At 40.7% G+C, this 22,321-nt stretch overlaps 1 protein-coding gene across 1 annotated transcript; it reads left to right on the top strand.

Moving 5' to 3' along the window:
• The first annotated feature begins 2,026 nt into the window (after positions 1-2,026).
• On the top strand, positions 2,027-22,321 carry LOC122972896 (metal transporter CNNM1-like). Its single transcript, XM_044340301.1, has 10 exons — positions 2,027-4,365; positions 12,692-12,835; positions 12,959-13,099; positions 15,063-15,232; positions 15,364-15,454; positions 16,536-16,681; positions 17,610-17,892; positions 19,376-19,480; positions 19,762-19,866; positions 21,719-22,321. Exons 1-10 carry the CDS (start codon positions 2,943-2,945, stop codon positions 21,796-21,798), a joined length of 2,688 nt encoding a protein of 895 aa, XP_044196236.1. The 5' UTR covers positions 2,027-2,942; the 3' UTR covers positions 21,799-22,321.

The following is a 22,321-nucleotide window of genomic DNA, read 5'->3' as shown; positions in this document are numbered from 1 at the left end:
AAGACTCTTAACTAAAACCAACAAAAAAAATCATTTTGAATACCACTGTGCATCTAGAAACATGGCAGATAGTTTTGTGTTTCCGTGGTGATGATGAATGAAAGTGAACTTCCCGGAAAGTGCCGAGCATTGAGAAGCAGACTCGGTGATCCTCGGGTCTCCAGAGTAACAGTCAGATGAGAACCGCTGCAGGTTCAATGAAGCAGCTGGTGTTCACACAGCAGGTGTGTGTGTGTGTGTGTGTGTGTGTGTGTGTGTGTGTGTGTTCCTGTCGTGGTGTGTTCAGTGACAGGCTGCAGAGTTGGATGCTGGAGATTTAACTAACCGAAAGAATCCTTGGAAAGGTCTTTAAAAAGTTAAACTACACGGAAAAAAAGGAGATTACAAATATAATAAATATTCAAAAGGCAAACTGCGTGCGATGACTAAACTGGTACTTCCTTTGTGGCTTCAGGCATCTTTGCAGTCTTTCGTCTTTGAGAGTTTTCTTTCTGGAGTTTTCATCTCTCAGAAAAAGTGAAAAAGACAACGCCTGAAATGCAACAAACAGGGCATCACAGCGAGGCCGTGAGGAAAAGGAAAAGAGCAGCAGCCAGCAAGCACCAGATAAAAGTAGTAAAACTTAGTCTAGGAGGCGTGTTTTGGAGGAAACGGGATCCTTGGCGCTCTTTTGTGGGAACGCTTTGGATTACTAATTGATTCCTTTGTGTGAGGAAAAGGAACTTGCCTTCATCTTAAAGGGGAATCATTTGCAGTTTGCAGTTGGATACTCACTCATTCATTTTCTACCCTCAATGTTGACAAATCATGAAAACCAGTGAGAAAACACTTAGAAATGTGAATATTGATCAACCAAATAAATACAGATACCTTCAGTTTCTAGTCTGTAGCTAAACTATTAAAGGTCTACATGATCCTGGCAATCAAACCATTGCACTTTGGTGGTTATAATAGTGTGCTACTTATGTCATTTCAATTAACAGACTTTTGAAATAGTTTGAATTTCCTACACAACAGAGGTTAACACCAGTTAGATAAGTCCAGTTATGTTTTGTTACACATATTTCAGACACTCATTATGAATAGAAAGGGAGAGGAGGAGAGAGACACTCAAGGAATGTGGTCTTATCCCAAATTAATGACTCTAGGGATGCTATGATCGAGCAGAAGAAGGGAGGACAGTCCATCAGTTCATCCTTCATGCCTTGGGGTCAGAGGTCATTGTGTCTGTGTGCTCTTTATACAGACAGACTGTTAGACTAAAACATCATAATGTGTCTGAAAGGCTTTAGCTTCTTCTTATATTCTTGAGTTTGTCCACTACAATGTTTTCCTCTGAAGTAGAAGTATACAGTTTTTTTTAAGTGATTTGGGGGCCTTTTGTAAGTTATTTAGGGGTACAATGAGTTAGAATAGTAACATAATTCAATATTTTTCATATCTAAATATCATAATAATAGCTCTTAGCTCTTTGGGGCCCTTTTAGTTGGGGGCAAAGGGGGGATAAAAGTTTTCCCTTGAATACAACCTGTCAGTAAATGTTTCTGTAAATCTGAGAGACAAACAGTAGAAGGAAGAGAACACTCTTCAGTTTCAGGTTTAAAGTAAAGGAGTCGAGTGTGTGTGAGAGAGATAATGAGACGGATCCACATTCCTGTTCTCTTCTGTCTCCTTACAGTCTGATCTTCAAGGTCAGACTCTGTGTGTTCACTTAACATTGTTTCCATGTTTAGACAGTAACATCACGGGATCGGCAGCTGTTATCAGAATACACGATTTGGCTACAATAACACTTCAACTCCTCAAGACAGATTCAGCCAACAGTCATGTGACTACACTTGTCATCACAGTGCTTATTTAGACGATGCTTGATATGTTAAAGGGATAAGTAGATCACAGAAAAATATCTTATAGCTACTGTACAGGTGACAGAATTTATAGGGATAAAAATATAGTAAAATATTAAGGAGACATTATTCTAATAAGACACGCTTCACAGAAAGGTTTATAAGTTGCAACTGATGGTTTTATTGGTGGTTGATAAATCCTTTGCTTTATGGATCAGTTATAAGTCATTGATGAAAACAACATTTAGGCTGCAGGGTTGTGGTTTATCTTTCTTATTTTCTAATGCAGTTTTGATCCATTACCGGACCATCATGTCCGTGTTATAAATCTTTGATCATCAAAGAATAAATTGTTTTTACAGTAACTGTCAATTCAGCAGCACTTTTCCAGAAAGTAAGTGCTCAAATATTGGAGGAGTTTTTCCAGATTAACTAAAATGACAAAGCAAATTTTGCACAACATGGCAACCTGAAAGGTATTTTTTTATTATTATTATGAACTCATAACTAATCTGCAAAGCATGATAAACTATTGATAAAGCCATTAATTACAAGCACTCCTGAAGGATGCCTTATAGTAACACTTGAAACTCGGTGTTGACAGCCTGCACGAGCCATAATTTAGGAAAATGAAAGGCTAGATTGCAAACTAGATTTTAAAAATGCAGTAAAGCACAGTTGGTTAATACAATATAAACGGTTTAAAGCATAAAAGTATAATCATAGTAGCTATTAAACATGATGATGTCACTGCAAAGTCACTATTTGTTACCACACATGTCGGTCGTATCAAAGTGATACATCATCATAAAACATAAAAAAGTCACTACAAACCACAATAGATGAAATGTAAACTCCTGCATGACTACAGTGGTGTTTCAGTGATTTTTCATGGCCGAGAGCTCGAGGCTATTATTAGAAAGTTACGTCACTGCACAGTGTAGGGCGCATCTCCCCGTCAGTACAGCAGAACATCCTAATCACCGCCGTTAACGGAGGACTAACTGGTCCCTCCTTCTCCACCACATGGACCGGAACCACGCAGAACCACGTGACCCAGGAGCCCTGGACTGACCGAGCATCTCACACCGCATCATGGCTGCGGAGGATGCGGCCGCGCGGTCCCGAACCGGGGCTCCGCTGTCTCCGTCCCGCCTGCTGCTGCTCTTCCTCTTCGCCTGCACCCTGCTCCCCGCCCCGGCGCTCGGCTTGCTCGGCTTTCGGCCGGAGGAGACCGGGGCGGAGCTGTCCGTGGAGGACGGGGTGCTGAAAGCTACCGAGGGGACCCGCTTCATACTGCGGGTTTATTACTCCACCTCCCCGCAAAGGCTTAACCGCACCGCGGCGACTCGCGCCAACAACGCCGCGCCCTGGATCGCTTTCATCGAGGAGCCAACTCCCGGGCGAGAGGGACAAGTTCACCCGAAGCGGAACATGTGCATGGACAAGAACGCCAGGACGTCCGACATCGAGGTTTTGGGCTCTTTCAAGTCAGCTTCCAGTCAGAACTCGGTGCTGGTGGAGCTGCTGGCCAAGGACCTGCGGAGAGGGGAGAAGATCAAATACTACTCCATGTGCGCTTTTGACGGATCCAAATGGGAACACTACCGGACGCGGGATTTCTGGGTGGCCGTGGTAGAGCGCTCGGCTGTCCCGGAGCTGTGGCTGCAGGTGTTGGTGTCCGTCCTGCTGCTCGGGCTGTCAGCTCTGTTCAGCGGGCTGAACTTGAGCCTGCTGGCGCTGGACCCGGTGGAGCTGCAGGTCCTTCAGAACAGCGGCACCGACAAGGAGCAGAACTACGCGCGGAAAATCGAGTCGGTGCGTCGGCACGGTAACTACGTCCTCTGCACTTTACTGCTCGGGAACGCGATCATCAACGCCTCGCTCGCCGTGTGGATGTGCCAGATCCTGGGCATGACCTGGCTCTCCACGGTCATCTGCGCCTTTGGCATCTTCTTCATCGGGGAGATCCTTCCGCACTCGGTGGCGTCGCGCCACGGTCTGGCCATCGCCTCCAAAACCATCTGGGTGACACGGCTGCTGATGGTGCTCTCCTTCCCCATCTCCTACCCCATCAGCAAACTGCTGGACCTCATCCTCAACCAGGAGATCTCTAACTTTTACACCAGAGAGAAACTTCTGGAGATGCTGCGCGTCACTGACCCGTACCACGACCTGGTCAAAGAGGAGCTCAACATCATCCAAGGAGCTCTGGAGCTGCGCACCAAAACCGTGGAGGACGTCCTGACCCCTCTGAGCGACTGCTTCATGCTGGCCTCGGACGTGGTCCTGGACTTCAACACCATGTCGGAGATCATGCAGAGCGGATACACGCGGATACCTGTGTTTGAGAACGAGCGGTCCAATATCGTGGACATCCTCTTTGTCAAGGACCTGGCCTTCGTGGACCCGGACGACTGCACCCCGCTGAAGACCATCACCCAGTTCTATAAACACCCGCTGCACTGCGTCTTCAACGACACTAAACTGGACGCCATGCTGGAAGAATTTAAGAAAGGTGAGGAGGGCATGCAGGGGTTAAGTGTATGTGTGTATGTAGCAGGAGGTATTATAGAGGTAAAATGAAGTCTCAAAAGCTCATATAAGATCATAAATATAAAGTATTAAATTATGGCTACAATGGAAAAATATAAATAATATATCAGAATAATTTATCAGAAAAAAACTGATGTTGTTTAATTAGCCTGCCTCATAGATGTGATTATTATTATTATTGATACAAAACCACTTGTCACAAATACTAAATTGCCTCCTCACCAAGTAAATGGTAATAATACTGTATCTGCACTAATAATGATTATGGGATACTTAATCCTGGTCTCTCATGTCTCATGATGCATGATGTCTCTTCTGTGGTTTATCTTTGCAATATTCTGCAAACATGGTTTTGGCCTGCAGCAGTTTATAATTGGAGCAGGTTTACTGTGGGTTTATCAGGGCTCATGAGAGCAGCGATGTTTGTCCAGCTGCAGAGTCAGAGTCAGTATTTACAGGCAGAAAACGAAATAAACCCACTCAGAGACTGGCATCTGATGTGCGGTTTGTTACCATGGAAATATGTGGGTGTTGGGTACCACAGGTGAGGTTGCAGGATTCTGATTGGCCTGTTCATCCTGATGTCTTGACACCTTTGCAGATCTGACACATCCGTCACCTCTTTTCATCTTTTTTTTTCTCTCATCCTGCAGAGGGAAATTCTGTCTCTCTCAGGACTTTTCAAATTTGCAGAATTAGCCAAATGAAACTTCAAGGTTGACGTCAAACAAGCTTTTGTTGTTTTTACATTTGTGAAAGGTTGACATATGTGGAGATGAGATCAAAGGGTCAAACACAGATGATGGAATAGATAAATAAGCGCTCTGATTGGTCCGAAAGTACGGCTGGGTGATATAGACAAAATCAAATATGATATTTTTGATCAAATACCTCGATACCTGAGACAATATTATAGGGATGACTATTGGTGCTTTCATAAAATATTCACATAATGATGTTTTTGATAAATAATCATCAGCAATGTGGATATACTGATTAAGTGGATAAAATAACAAATAATATAGCAGCTAGAACAGTCTGGTAAGTTAAAATTACATCACTTTACTGCACTGCAGCCTTTAAAACCAGGAAAAGACAACACTTATGCCGTATAACGATATGGATATAATATTGATATATTGCCCAGTCCTATCTGAAAGTGCTTTCCTGGTGTGCTGAGTCAATCTTACTTTATTTGTCGATCATGGTAAGGAAACTTAAGGTGAAATTTAAGGTTCTAAGAAATTAAAAATACTTTTAAAGCTGCAACAGTTATCAAGTATTTTGATAATCAGTTAATCTTCTATGGTTCCAGCTTCTTAAATGTGAATAATTTCTGGTTTCTTTACTCCTCGATGACAGTTAACTGAATATATTTGAGTTGTGGTCTGTTGGTCGGGACAAAAGGAGACATTTCAGGTTGCATCATGCGCTTCGGGAAACAGTGAGTGACATTTAGGATGTGACCTAAAAGTTGCTGCTTTGAGTTCTGAACTGGCTGGAAAAAAAAAAAAAACCCAAAACAAAACAGACAGCAGAGTTACCTCCTCAGTTAAGTATATTAGGATGCTCAGTGGATGCAGAGCTGGAAAATAGCAGCCACAGCTCTGCCCTGCATCACAAAAAGATTGAAAAAAAAAACACACACACACACACAGTTTGCAGTGGTGCTGCAGCAGAGAGGGCTTCTGTATGCGGTCTGCTGGCATTCCGCTTTATTGTAGAGTTTTAAATGGGTGGGGTGCTCACTAGCCAATCACAGGCCTCGCTGCTAGTCACTGCCTTCCTGCATGTTCAGGAACCCTGCACTGTCAGCGTTTTTTTTTCTGCTGGGTTGGTGGTAAGAACAGGAAGAGACAAATGTAAACAGAGGAGGACACCTTGACCAAGAAGGCTTCTGTTTAGAGGAGACATCAGACAGCTCATTTATTTTGCTTATCTTATAACCGCTGAGTAAAAATCTGGTATCACCTAAATGCCTTATTTTCAAGATCACTCTTTTTGTCTTTTGTGATTTCTCAAATGTCCAAAATGCGTCTTTGAAAAGCTTTTATACACCCAGGAAACCTAAAGATGACATTCACATGCACCAAAACTTCATCTTCATCTTACACATCCATCATCCAGCTGTCCAATCAGATATCCACACTTCCTGCTGACTGTAATGTTCTGTATATATATTATATACGTTATGTGTGTGTTCCTGGAGTGGTTTGTATGAGATACTATCAGAGCTGTAGGATGAACACAGACATGATATCTGTGTCACTGTTCCACACAGGGATCTGGAAAAGATAATCCACACAGACTAGAGGATTATAAACTGAGTCTTCAGGTTGCCCTGGTAACACTACTAACCCTCTGTCTCTCTGTGGTGCGTTTATTATGTCAAAATGGACTTCTTGGTTTGTATTTAAACATCTACCTGTGCACCCTCTTGCAGTACCCTCACAACAGCGGGGCCCCTTGTGTTGTTTTACTGTATCACTACTCTGGGTCTAAATGTGCCCAGAGAAGTTCATATATATGCTGTCGGCCATATTGGAAGTCCTTAATGGTCTGGCTAATAGTGGCGTGGAACATCTGGTTTTGTTTCTGAAAATGCATCAGTTCAGCTGCAGTTATTCTCTGTGATATTAATACATTTGACTTGTTTACTTTAAGACACTACAAGTTGCAAAATTGCAGCATATTTGCTTCATTAATTCAACCTGACGGTTACCAAAGGCTGTGGTCAGACTGACGTTAGCAAAAAACAATTCAGTGGGTCATCTGACAAAAAATTGAACCTGGGTTGCAATGCAGTGCAATGTCATCAGCGGAGCTTAGCCAATCAAATGCATGCAAGTGCACACTCCTGGTAGATCACTGTGTTGCATGAATGAGTGAATTCTACTAGTTACCTTGTGAATATTGTGACAGAAGAGTGCTGCACAGTTCAGTGTTTTGGTGTCTGATAAGCCTTTAAACTCATAGATGTTTTACTCTATTTCATGTTCTCATCATAGCAAAACATGTCAGCTGCGTTATTTTATTATCTGCTATTATTGTTTTGAAGGTTCTCTAAAATTTTATTCAAGTTTAATCAATATGCAGCAGAAACCAAAGCTCAAATGGCACTACGCCTGTGTGTAAAATGACCTGTTTCTGCTTGTAAATGTTAATATAATTATGCATCGTCTTACACAAAGGTAAACACATGGACACGCTCAAAACGAAGATGAAAGAGGCTCTGACAGTTTAGAGAAACACACTGAGCAAAGCCTGCGAGCCACTTCAGCCTGTCAGCTGAAGCTACGCTGCTACACACAAGACACGCTCCTCTTCCTGCATCACCCGTACGATGCAAACTTACAATTCAGCAGCATAAATCTTATAGATTATAAGGTTAAAAGAGCACCATAAAAGCATTGATCATCACTCAGGGCTCAGTGTAGTCTTTTTACAAAAGTTGCAGAAAAGAAATTATAATTAATGCAAAGTCAACTGAAATGAGCAACAGCACAACAGGCTTGTTTTGTTTTGGGTTTTTTTTAAATTTGCAGGACATGCAAAGCACATGTCACCAATATTTATATGCAACATAGACATCTAAAAACAATAAATCAAACTTTTGCTCACTTGCAGAGCTCATTAGCTGCAATGGAGGATGATGTAAAAGTGCAGGAGGAGTGAAGAAGAAGCCGTTTCTTCTCCGCCAGCACTTAACAAAACACAATCTTCATTTAAAGCCACTGCGGAGATGATCTGGTGAGACTACAGAGGGATTCTTTGGCCTGGATGCAAAGCAGTTTGTCTGGCCAAGCAAACTTTTCCCCCGCTGTGCACCGCAGCAGTAGTATCCTGGTACACAGAAACTTTTTTTCAGTGCCAGAGAAGCTAAACGGTGAACATTACACACAAATCCTGGACGAGACTTTGTTTCCCCTTCTGCCACAAAGCTCAAATTAGTGACTTTCAACACCATAATTAGTCGACACTTTATAAGAACAACAGTAGGTTTAACGTTGAGATAATAAATGTCTGGCAGATCTGGACGGCTCTGACTTAAATCACAGTGAAAAACTTCTGGCGGGAGTTCAAATTTGTCATCTGCAAGCACTCTGAAAGAAACCACAGAAAGAGAGGAGAGAGGAATGACAAAATATTTCTCTATCTCACGTCCAAAGTTAACCAAGCAGTCGCTAAACGTGGTAAATATTGACAAAAAGGAAAGATGAAAACCTGAGGAACTGTTGTGATGAATGTGAGACTCAAAAACTCTGATATAATTTCAGGCACTATCGCTAAATGATCTATTAACAGCAATAGTTTTGTTTAATTCACTGCTGCGCTTCTATTGCGTAATCTACACCCACAGATTTTGCTACTCTACACAACCCCTTGATTTTATCGCCCTCCGTTGTTTCCTCTCTCTCTCTCTCTCTGTCCTTGTCACTGTACCATCTCCCAGGAGGCAGCGTATAAAATATTCATCGTTGTATTTCCACAGTTTGTCTCCCTGCCATCTGTTCTCTGGATCCATGCTGCTTTTTTTTTTTTTTTTTTTTTTTGACATATTTCAGCCGATCAGCTCTTAACCTGCAAACACGAGTACTGTGATAGAATAAAGCATCATATACAGTATATTCTAAATAATAATCTAAAGTGTTTTCAATCATCAGTTTACAATTAAGAAGTGGATTCCTCTCTGGCTCACAGCACCCGATCAATAGTTTAATCCTTTAGGGTCTAAAAATCTATCACGTCTGTGTTTATCTACAGATGAGAGCCTGCAATAACACATGACAGGAATTTACTACTTAGATCTCTTAGAGGGAGGATAAAGTAGCATTCCTCACTGAGCTCTTGCAAATATCCACTTGTAAACATGTATTTTTTTTTTTAATACTTGATCCGTCTCTTGTGTGGCCATAAATTAATGAGAAATAGTCTTCATGACCCCCAGAAATCACTCCTTGAAATGAACAAGGTGGTCGAACCGCAAAACCAAATCCTCCTCGTCTCAGTCTCTAGATGTTTTAAATACGCAGAGCTGATCTCACCTCACTTTTTACTCAGACTCAAGCAGTTTTATTTCTGGAGACAAATCTGATCAGCACATTCCAGGATTTACAGCTTTTTTTAAAAAAAAGCGGCACTGATAACAGCTGTAATCACAAAGATGTGGGACGGTGTGCTATCTAAATTTGACGTGATCCTGTAGATTCACCCTGATGTTCAAGTTGATGTCAGGTGTGAAATAAAGTCTCCGCTGGATCGTACTTGCATGTCGGGAGTGATGCTGCAAGACTGAGGAACAGCTTATAAAAATGAAGGTGAAGAAATCCTGATTATCCTACAACGTTTAACCGGCTGTGAAACAATAATATGCAGACTCAGTGACCCAGATACTTTTTGGGACATATTCCTAAAAAGTATCTGGTATTCCTATTCATATTCCTGAATATAGTTCTCATTAAATATAAGCAGTAAACAGTAGAGGGATTATTTGGATTATGCAGAAGAACGATCAAGTGGAAGAAAAGCTGAAGATTTGACTTGACCTTATGACCTTTCATCAGCTTTCTTTGCCTCATGCACATTTTATTTCACAAATACTTTATTGATCATGTAGTGCTTTTTTTCCTGCGTTGAGTTTTTTGTGTGAATCCATCAAAATTAAAACACGTCTTGATGTAAAGCACAACTCTTCTCCGGTAGACCGAAACATTTCCGGCTAGGTTTCCAAAATATAAAAAATACATCAAACTGAATAACAGGAAAATGTCTCTCTTTAATGAAACGTTGCAGCCTTTCGTAACGTTGTCTTAGAAGCATCTGCCTTTCTACTTGTTTTGTTTCCATCTTTGAGGCTATTTAATGGGTAAATAGAGAAATATAAGGTCAGGAGGTTAAAGAAATACTTTAAAGATAAAGAGAAGTGTGAGTGAGACTGATGGAGACGTTCAATCTGACACAATACAGAGTAGAGAGAGAGAGAACACACAAGCGCATAAGTTGTAAATGCTCTTCTCTCCTCCTCTCTCTCTCTCGGCCTGATCTGTATGTAAGGCTGACCCACTTAGCTGAATGCAGGGCTGCCAGAATCATGTGCATTTGTGTGAATGTGTGAATGTGTGTGTGTGTGTGAGAGAGAGAGAGAGTGTGTGTGTGTGTGTTTGAGGTAGTATTTGGCAGGCAGAGAATGTGGAAACAGAGAGCGAATCTCAGTCAAGAAGTTGAGTCGGAGCCAGACTGCCGAGGAGTGAACTCTCTACTAACAAGGATTCACTCTGTTTTCTGTCAATGTGTGTGTGTGTGTGTGTGTGTGTGTGTGTGTGCGTGCATGTGTCTCACTAACCTCTGCACACATACATATTTTCTGACTGTAAAAGAAGTTGTGAATTATGTAAGAGCTGGCTGACTGACACGACGTACAACTGCTGCTGCTGTGTCTCTTAGTTACACACATATTGGCATCAGGACAAAACACACACACACACGCACACACACACACACACACACACACACACACACACACACACACACACACACACACACACCTCTTCTTGTTCCTTCTGCTTCATTTACAGGCCTAACCACCTTGAATTAAATAAGTCCTAAATCTCATTTAAGACCCCGTCAGCCTGAGTAAAAAACGGCTCTATTTTGTTTTACTTTCTGTATTTTCTTCAGTAAAATCTCTTCTCCTGCAGGAGTTCTTCATCCAGAGCAGTGCATGGATTATTAATTATTCCATTTATTTTTGGAAACGCCCCAAGATTTTACCTCCGAAACCACACACTCATCATCATCATCATCATGTTGCTCCACTTACTGAACATCTAACTGCACAGCCAGCCGTCGCTCCCACTCAGCGTGAGTCATACATACATGTGAACAGAAACAGCATTACTCAAATCGAATCCAAAATTTTAAATATAAAACCTAATCTAATCTTACAATGGCTCTGTTTTGTTTTGTTTATTTTTCATCCGGCTCTGCACACGGATTATTAATTATTCCGTTTCTCTTTGGAAACGAGAACACACACACTCATCATCCTGAAAGTAAACACAGCGGACTCTGGATATGTCACCTGAGTACATTTATATGATGGATTGTGTTTTTCCAAAGACATGTGTGTGTGTGTGTTTGAGTCCTCCCTGCTGCTACACCCACTCCATTCAGCTCCTTCTGTTGCTCCACTTAGTGAACATCAAACTGCTCGGCTCCACTCCCACTCACTGTGAGTCATACGAACATGTGAAGGGAGGCAGGTTTACTCAAATTGAATCCAAAATTTCATTATAAATTCTCTTATATAAGAATATGTATACAAAGTATGAGGTTTATATATATATATATATATATTGTGACTGTTAGGTTATGGGTCCTAATTTTATATTCATTTCCTGGAAGCTTCTGTGTTATTTGCAGTTAATTTATAGGACATTTTACAGAGAGGGTGGTGCAATATGAGAAAAAGTGCAAATATACTGTATAACAATAAATCGGACAACTTTCCTCTTTGGGACCTAAAATGCAAAAGAACATAAATGTATATGTTTGTGAGTAAAAAATTGAATCCCTCTCTTACTATTTACATTTGTTAAAAAAATGAACCAAAGATGTAACACAAATGTCCCCTGACACACACACACATTGATACTCATGTCAGTTCCTTGTTTAGTTTCATGTACTTACTGTATGTTGGCTCAGAATTTATTCAGTATCCACTCTAGTAGCTGCGAAAAATGTTTAATTTCAAAGTGATTTTATGCCGTATGTCTTAAATAACATAACAATCATCCTTCCTATTCATACTGGCATTTGAAGCCTCAAGCCTCCTTCTGTACAAAAATGTATTCAAAAGTCTATCTGAAGCTAATATGAAGCTTCAGCGTCCAAATGAGTCAAATCAAGTAGATATCTTTCAACGTTACAGTCTTTTTAGTGCCAAAGTCCCTCTTTTTGTTACTATACTTCCACCTGCAGCTCAACAGGGAAACACTGTCCGAGGAAACACAAAGAGGGAATTTGATGCTAAAAAGACTGTAAATGTGTCAGATATCCACTTGATATGACTAACTCAGACTGCTGAAGCCTCATATAAGCTTCACATCAACTTTTATGGACACTTATATGGACACCTGACTGTTGTTTTAAGTCAGACTTGGAAAATTGTGAACTTTTCCTTTAATGCTCCTTAACCATTCTTTTTTTTCCAATTTATTCTTTAGTTTTATATACTGAGGGTTAAAAGTGACACTGACATAAAGGTTCTTGTTGAACTTCTCATCCAGGAAAGTCCCACCTGGCCATCGTGCAGCGGGTGAACAACGAGGGTGAGGGCGACCCTTTCTACGAGGTGATGGGCATCGTCACCCTGGAGGACGTCATCGAGGAGATCATCAAGTCGGAGATCCTGGATGAGACCGACCTCTACAGTACGCTCGCAAACACGCTCACAAACACACCTAAGAGGACAAAATGTTTTGATTTCATTATGAGAGCTTGTGTGATTTGACCACACTGATTTTGTGTGTGTTGGTGTGCGTCTCTCCTGTCAGCTGATAATCGTACGAAGCGTCGTGTTTCCCACCATGAGCGGAAGCAGCAGGACTTCTCCATCTTCAAGCTGTCAGAGAACGAGATGAAAGTAAAGATTTCTCCTCAGCTTCTCCTGGCAACGCACCGCTTCCTCTCCACAGGTACTGACCAATCAGCTTCCTGCTTTGTGTGTGCTCTTGTGTTTGTTTAGGATTTTGTTTAACCCTCCTGTTGACCTCAGGTCAATTTTGACCCAGGAGGACAACAGGTGTCATTATGTGCTGTCATCAAAAAACTTTAAATGGTTTCAAAACAGTATCCTGACAAAAAAATTATGAAAATTAAAAAATTATGTCCTCCCGGGTCAAAATTGACCCTATTTTTTAATCACATCATGGTTTAACCCTCCTGTTGTTGACAACAGGTGTCATTATATGCTGTCATCAAAAAAATTGAAATGGTTTCAAAACAGTATCCTGACTAAAAAATTATGAATTATTTTAACTATAGTTGAGATCAGAGGAAAATATGTTGACGGATTATGGCACATTCATTCACATAATGAAACCCGGGTCAAAATTGACCCAAGAGGACAACAGGAGGTTTAAAGGAAGCATATTAAACACATTTACATATCAATATTTTCAATCTGGGGCTTCAAAGAAATTATTTATCTCAGAGGTTCTCAAACTTTTTCACACCAAAGACCCCTAAACTGACAAAAATTAGACCACAGATCCCTATCTGCTTTTAGATGTTTTATTACAGAGAGTGTATGTAACCCATGACCAAAATAGTCAAACATTCTGTCATTTTGTGAATTATAATGAAAATAAATTAATCCTCTTTTTGCTGGGGACCCTCTGGAATCCCTTGGGGTACCTGGACCCCACTTTGAGAACCACTAATTTATCTTATACTGGTCCTTTTCGCAGCCTGCCAGTTCAGCCTCTGTCTGAAACGAGCTGTTTTGGCTCCTGATCATGTTTAGTGAAGCAAAAAATCTCTGTTGATAATAAATGAAGTGTGCTCAATGTTGTTATGTGCTGTCAGCAAAAAAATTGAAATGGTTTCAAAACAGTATCCTGACTAAAAAAATTATGAATTATTTTAACTACAGTTGAGATCAGAGGAAAATATGTTGATGGCTTATGGCAGACTGGTATATGGAAAAGTTTAGTCAGGATACTGATTTAAAACCATTTCAAGTTTTTTGATGACAGCACATAATGAAAGCTGTTGTCCTCCCGGGGCAAAATTGACCCGAAAACAACAGGAGGGTTAAAGGGAGCATATTAAACACATTCACATGTCTATATTTTCAATCTTGGGCTCTAATGGTATATCTTTGTATGAGTAAATTAGACCCCTATCTGCTTTTAGATGTTTTATTACAGAAAGTGTATGAAACCCATGACCAAAATGGTCAAACATTCTGTCATTGTGTGAATTATAGTGACAATTAATTCATCCCCTTTTTGCTGGGGACCCCCTGGAATCCCTGGACCCCACTTTGAGAACCACTCATTTATCTTATACTGGCCCTTTTCGCAGCCTGCCAGTTCAGCCTCTGTCTGAAACAAGCTGTTCTGGCTCCTGATCATGTTTAGTGAAGCAAAAAGTCTCTGTTGATAATAAATGAAGCGTGTTCACAACCCCACAGACGATGTCAAGAGGGTTCAGTTTACATCCTACTAGCCCTGAGGAACATAGTAACCTCTTCCAAACCCTTGCTGAAATTTTTTTGACCTTCATGAAGGCTTTAAAATGAGCATTTCCACCTTTATTTATACATATTTCATGCAATGTTTGGCTTTTATTACATTTGCCTTTTCACAGAATCCATGAATCTTGTGAAGAAAATTAATGTACAATCAAGGTCCACAAATAAAGTAAACTAGAAAACCCAGATTAAGTAAAAACCTTAGGTTACTGTAAAACATATATCGTCAATTTGTCATGTTTTCAGGTTGTGAAAATGTTTTATTTCCAGATATATATGTTTCAGAGACACATTTTTATCACTGGACAGTGACAAAAAGTAGCTGCTTTTAATACGACATGCCATCGTCATCATTTTTAATATGACTCTGCTACCGACTAATGCTGTTCTCCCTTTATCAGAGGTGGAGCCCTTTAAACCAGCTCACATCTCAGAGAAGATCTTGTTGAGGCTGATCAAACATCCCAGCGTTGTTCAAGAACTCAAGTTTGATGAGAAGCACAAGCGAGCGCCGCAACACTTTCTGTTCCAGCGCAACAAACCGGTGGAGTATTTCATCCTGGTGCTGCAGGTACCTGCTTTTATGTTTTAGACATTTATCTCATTGATGCTTTTATTCAGGGAGAGTCGAAGAAAACATCTTCTTGATCCAGACTGAAGCTGTTTGGTTCACTGTGGTGTTTCTCTGGTGTGTTTCTTCAGGGTCGAGTCGAGGTGGAGTTCGGTAAGGAGGCGCTGAAGTTTGAGAATGGAGCTTTTTCATACTTTGGGGTACCTGCCATCATGCCAACAGGTACAGATATACACACATGTATGCATGTATTTGAATTGTGTACTTACCCTCTGCTTTATGGAGCTTTATAGCAAGTTTCAGCTCATTGATTAGCTGTCTGGCTGTAACTTTACTGTTTTGGTTCACTGTCAGTGCTCTCATAGCATCATTTTTGGCTGTTTTTAAGAGAAAAAGCTCTAAAAACCAACTGTACACTACCTGCTCAGCTCCAAACAGCAAACAGACACACTTAACTACTAGCTGGTGAACATAGTGGAGCATTTAGCAGCTAAAGAGCCAGATATTTCCCTCAGGAGTTGATAGAGAGCAAAAACAGAGCTAAAAGAGAGTGAACAACTCCAAATAAATGATAATGTTGCTCCATAACTGCTGGATATGGAAATAAACTAACACATCAGCTTAAAAAGTGATGGTATGTCAGTGTCATGTTCACAACTTGTTTCTGCTGCCCCCAAGTGGACAGAAAATCAGTTAATGCAGGTTTGATGTAAACACATAAATGTAATCCTGGTTTTAATTTAGCTACTTAAAGCAGTCAGGAAGCAGCTGAAGTGACCTCAGGACATACAGACGTAAACTCAAAGTGTCTCTCACAACAGTAGGAGTGCAAACAAACATACAAAGTCACACAAACTCAAAAAGAAACTTAATTAAACCATTTATAAAAGGCTTATCAATTGAATTTTACACAGATACACAAAGTAAGAGCCATGTTGTAGTTGTCAGGTAAATTACAGCAGGTTGAATTCATGAAAACGATAAAAACACAAAAAAATGTAACGTATTGTTTGTGAGTGAATATGTGTATTTGTGGATTTTAGTGATAAAAAACCTGATCACGATCACTTAAACTCTCCACAAATCTTCAGTCATGGCATTCAAAGGGTTCTAAACACATTATAGTCTGTGAACACTTTCAAGTCATTTAACTAGCAAACACTTGAACGCAGCATTCATCGTGTGAAGTGACTGAAATGAATGGACGCTTTCAGCTACAGCGGCCGAGCCCGTCACGTATTAACGAGGGTGAAGTGAAGCAGCGTCCTCGAGCTCACTCGAAGCTTTTTGTTTCCCGCTGCAGTCCACAGATCCCCGTCTCGCAGCAGTGGTTTGGACCGCTCTGAGTCGATGCTGTACGGGGGAAGCATGAGCCAACTGAACGGAGGGGGGAACGTCTACCTGCCTGACTACTCCGTCAGACAGCTCACACACGTGCAGATCATCAAGGTAACACCTGAATTTCCCCACATCAAATGGGTTTTCCATTTTTTCCTGAAATGTAGAGACATAAAATCCCCAAAATTTGATGGAGAAAAATGTAAGATTTGAGTTGAGATAATAACAACAACAAGAGGTAAATACATTTTTATATACAGTATGTAGATTATTTTATTGGAGGGTCAAAAGTAGAGAGATGGGGAACAACAAGTGACAAAGGTTCTCAGCCAGACTCAAAACAGGGATGCTTTGGTTTTTGGTCAGCATTTTAAACCTCTAAGGCAAGCAGGGCACCCCAAACTTTTATATTTATCACGGAGAAGCAGAAATTGTGGCCTGATGGTGGTCATTAGAAATATTAGCATTGATCCTTTGGGCACTGAGAACATATTTCATGAAAGTTAGTTTTTGAGATCACTTGTCATGATGTTGAGAAAGGAAAAAGTTAACTTGATGGTCAGTGGCTGAACTGACCAGCTGACATTAAAGTCCTATCCTCTCCTGGCTTCACCCCTGACGAGGCAAAAAAGTTGATCTGAGAGTCGAGAAAGAGTTAAAAAGTTGAATATGACAAACAGAGAGGCTGTGAGTTCTCAGCAGCTGTTGTGACTTTGCATCTATTTTGCATTACATGGAAAAGGGAAAAAACAACAATATGTAAATATAACTGCTGTAGGGTGACGATGCTTTTTATATCCTGAATGGTATCCAAATCCAAAACTGGCTTGGATTGTTTTTTTGAGTTTATCTCATGGGTCTTATAAGGTACCCAAAGTTTGTTTTCTCATCCTAAAGAGGAAAATGTGATTCTTCAGTTGAAATAAAATCCAATATCTTGAGTACTCCAACTAGACTACATATACTTTTACTCAAGTAGTGTCTGACAGCTGCACACAACCCATGATAACACCCATAATCCTCTGCTCCTGTGTGTCAGATCACCCGGAGTCACTACCAGAACGCTTTGACAGCCACCCGGATGGACAGCTCTCCTCAGACGCCCGACGCCGACGCTCGTCTGACAGAGGCCAACACGCCGACCCCGGAGCCTCCGGCCCCGGAGCACGGCGCCACACTCATGCCCCCGGAGCAAACCACAACCACCACCCTCATGCCTCCGCCCAGAGAGCCCGGTCGGCCCAGTTCAGCCCGAACACGAGGACAGCAGTCCAGCGTCCCGCACAGCACGTCGCTGCTGAACGAGAAGAACCGCATCGTCCGTAAGTATCCTCCATCCCGGAGACGAGTGATAGTGATGAGTCCGAAAAAAAGAGGGTTGCACAGGAAATGACAATCCTGAAGCAGGTTTACGGTTCAGACAGACATCAATAAGAGCTGTTTTAAGCTATCAAAGACATTATGACCCTAAACACGTTGTGTGTTCTATGTTATTAATATTGTAACACTTTGAGTTCCACCATGAATGAAAAGTGCGGTACAAATTAAATGTATTATTATTATTATGCAGTATAAATACAGCTCAGTAACCACAGAGACGTGTTCAGAAAGCTGTGACAGAGACAGTGTGAGGAGAGATAAACAGACTGACAGATGACTGACAGAGATAATAGGAAAACATGAAGAAAAGACAGGAGGCTGCAGTATCTCAGCGAACATCTCTGTTTTGTTGGTGTGTCCTTGTCGAGTTTTTTGTTGGTTGGTCCTCACTCTTGAGGGTTCTTAGACTGGTTTTAGGGCTAACATTAGCATAAAAGTTAGATAAAGAGTAAGTTTGATTTTAATGAGTTGTTGGTTGGGGCAGGGATCCCCAACTAGGGGTACTTGTACCCCAGAAAGAACTGAATTATGATTTGAAACATCCAGCCTCTGCCACAACTACCAAAGCAGTAGTTGAAGAAAACCTACTGACCTACAGAATAGAGATCAAGCCTGAAAATTGACGATTCCAGGATCATTGACTTCTTGTATGTACAAGCGTCTACAGCCATGCTAGCATCTCTGTCAGGCTGTCCTTGGACACAGCGCTTGAATGCTTTGAGCTACATGCGAACATTTTGCTGATTAGCATGTGTAATGTTATGGTAACCATTTTAGCTAGGTGTATTAGCATGCTAACATTTGTCAATGAGCACTTAACACAAAGTACAGAACAGGCTGATGGGAAAGTTTTGTAGGTATTTGATCATAAACTAAATTTTTGGACAACCAAAATGGTGATAATGGTGCTGGATAAAGTCACAAGATCAAAGTTATTAAAATGTATCCTGATCTGTGTAATCTGTATCTGTGTAATAGTTGTCTAGCGGTTACAATAAAAAACAAAAACGTCAACCTCATTGTGACGCCATGAAAAGTCAGAGGATCACTAAAGTCATTAGGATTCATCCTCTGGTGACTATGAATGTTTGCACAAAATTTCATGGCAATCAAACTGATAGTTGTTGAGATATTTCAGTCTGGATCAAAACGGTGGACTGACAGACTGTCATCCCTAGAGCCACGCTGCTATGACTGAAAACATTAGTTTAACAATATTCATTTATATATAATTCTACTACTATATTTGGTTTGGATTTTTTTTTTGGGTGTCACACTTTGGTAACCAGTTCAAACTCTGAATTGCTAATAGAGCAGAAAAAGATTTAGAGAAGCAGTTAGAATGTAATAAATAGAAAAATCTCACATGTATTTTGATGCAAGTACATTTGTGCGTGTTTATGTGTGTGTGTTTATCTGCTGTAGGCAGTAAATCTGACGGCCAGAAGAGTCCCAGTGATTCAGTGTTTCTCAGGATGGATGAGATTCCGTACATCAGAGAGGACAGATGTGAGACTGACGCACACACGGGTACGACGTCTCCGTTTATGTTACAGCTACTGTCAGACGAGCAATTTGATTGGTTACTGGTTGGTAGTTATTAGGAGCATCACTTTCTGGAAAAAGCAGATATATTTTCACGTAAAAAAAAAGTTTCCAGACATCACTCGACGCAACTTTTTCTGTTTCACCTTGTTCACAAACTCAACTGAGAGTCAGGACTTTAATCTGCCCGAAGCTGTTCATCATTTGACAGCATCATGAAAATGCATTTCTCTCTCTCTCTCTCTCTCTCTCTCTCTCTCTCTCAGACATGGCCGCTGTTCCCATAGAAACGGACACGTCTCCTTTCATCAGCAGCCTGTCGCTGAGCGGCTCAGAGGACACACTGGGCAAGAAACTCCTGCTCAAATTCAGTCAGTCACACACAAACCGCTCATTCACACAACCTTTTCTGTGCTTCCTCGGCTTTCATTCACATGCAAACACAACCGCATACACACTATACACACACACACATAGAAAAGGAATGTACACACACACACACACACAAACACACAATCACAGCTTCCCCTCCAGATCCTGCCTCCTACTTAAACTTCCATTATTGTTCCCAATTAGCCCACTTTGTATTCTCATGTTGTTTCTTATAGGACTACGACTGTGTTTCTGTTCAATACACGTATACATGAGCTCTGACAAATTTGCAAAGCATAGCGTATAAACCACAAACTACACATACAAATGAAACTAAACACAACTAAACCTACTTACAAGACAGTCATTGATGTATGATTATTTCAATCTGATATAAAAGTCACCTTATAAAAATTATAACTTGCTTGAGATCATAGTGAATATCATAGATTGTATTATTTGCAGATGTGATCTTTGTTTCTGTATGTTGGAAAAACCAGTATGTTAGTTCTTTGAAATGCTCAACAGCAATTAAAATACATGTAATTTGTAGTTAATGGGCTCCACGCAGACCGAGCATGTTTCCTTTATTTAGATTAATACAGGTGAGAAAGGTGTCTTTAAAACTGTGGTGGCACCAAATAATGGTCACTCCAATAGTTTAATGGTTTTTAAGCTATCCAAACGACAAACACTAACCTTAAACAGACGGCTTGCCATGGTGGTGGGTCGCAGTTGGCTTGACGTGCTGTGGATGTGATGAAATTTGTCTTGCTGTTCATGGATCTTTTTTCTTGCAGTCGTGTTCGCTTTGTAGGAACTTTTGTGCCTCCTGCCATTAAAAGCGCACAACCTGAGTTCATAGGTTGCACTGATTAAACTTAAGCTTTTACTAAATCCAGTTAAGACTAATTACATGCTCTTCACCAGATCCCAAATGAAAAATCCACTAAGTTTTACTATTAGTGCAATATCTGGGGCTTAAATTTAAAAAGTCCCATGTTATAAGTATCTGGGTATCCAGTTAACTGACTAAAAAGCTGAAGTTTAAATGAGGTTTCTTTTATAGAAATAAACAGTGCTTCTTGTACAGGCAACATTTTTATCAGTGCTTTACTATGCAGATGTAAACTGTCTTGTTTTTATTTATAAAGCCATAATAAGCCTAAATAAACCACCGTATTATTTATTATCATCATTACGACGTAGAAATATGGGATACCACACTCATTCACAGGAATGCATTACCTTGGATATCCCATATATGAAGCTATAGAAGCTTCAGGACTTCATTAAATTAGAGTTTTTATCCCTCAAACATTTTAAGATTTTGTTGAATGATGTTTTATATAATGAATGCTGATGTTGTTCTTAATTGTGAATGTTTTGTCTTTCTCTTTGTATATGATTGACTTTTTGTTATATGCTTGTTTTGGTTGTGTATTTGCAGGGCGCCATTGGAAATGACAGCTTTGCTCTCAATTGGTTTCCCCTGCTAAAATAAAGTCTATCTATCTATCCATGTATCCATCCATCCATCCATCCATCTTTCCTTCCTTCCATCCTTCCCTCCTGTCTTTCCTCCTATTGGTGCATTATATATATAGACTATAATAGTGAGGGCCTCCACCATAGCCCTGTTGTTGCCCCCTAATGGCCTGAAGAGCAAATGTCCTAATAATTTCATCCAAGATGAAAACATATTGGCTCCAACAGCATTCAAAAGCCTGAAAATGTCTAAATCTTGAGGTCTACCAGTGGTGGAAGAAGTATTCAGATAGTAACCGGTAAAGATGGCGATTTGTAGGTGTGACACCAGCCTTAACTGTTAACGTCTCCTTGTCTTCTCAGGCCACAAGAAGAGGAAAAAATCCCGCGAAGGAGAGAAAACACCGGAGGACATTTCAGAACAGCCGCTGGTGAAAACCTAGCAGAGCGTGTGTGATAAAGACTTGAACGCTCCATCAGCTGACGGTTCATTGAAGATGTTTGTAAAGACGATGTGGTTGACGCACAGCTATCAGAGTTTTATCTGAGTACAGCACACTCCACACACCCCCCACTGTAGGAGATTATAAAGTGGACCCATCACTAAGGATGTGCTGAAAATGTGGATGGAAGACACCATTTTATCAAAGAACACAGGGGGAGGTGCAGCTTTGGCAATATGCATTACTGTAAACTGTAGCTTCTTCATCAGGTTTTTCATGCTGATGCTCACATATAAAGGAAGGACTGTGAATGTAAAAAAAAAAAATTTGTAGAAAAAAAAAAAGAGTTTTTATACACTGTATACCCTCCTCACATGTGATCACTTCTCCAGCCGAGCTAAAGGGAACAAATGTAGACAGCAAACGGATGGAAGACACCAAAGATGATGTTGTTTTGTATTTACTGCTCCAAAATGCACAGGAGAAATCTCAACAGAAGTAAAGTGGTTGCTTTGTGTTTGGG

Source organism: Thunnus albacares, chromosome 3, assembly GCF_914725855.1.
Source record: "Thunnus albacares chromosome 3, fThuAlb1.1, whole genome shotgun sequence".
Taxonomy (NCBI): Eukaryota; Metazoa; Chordata; class Actinopteri; order Scombriformes; family Scombridae; genus Thunnus; species Thunnus albacares.
Note: the sequence above shows the minus strand (reverse complement) of the source record. Positions and strands in the feature narration are given on the sequence as shown.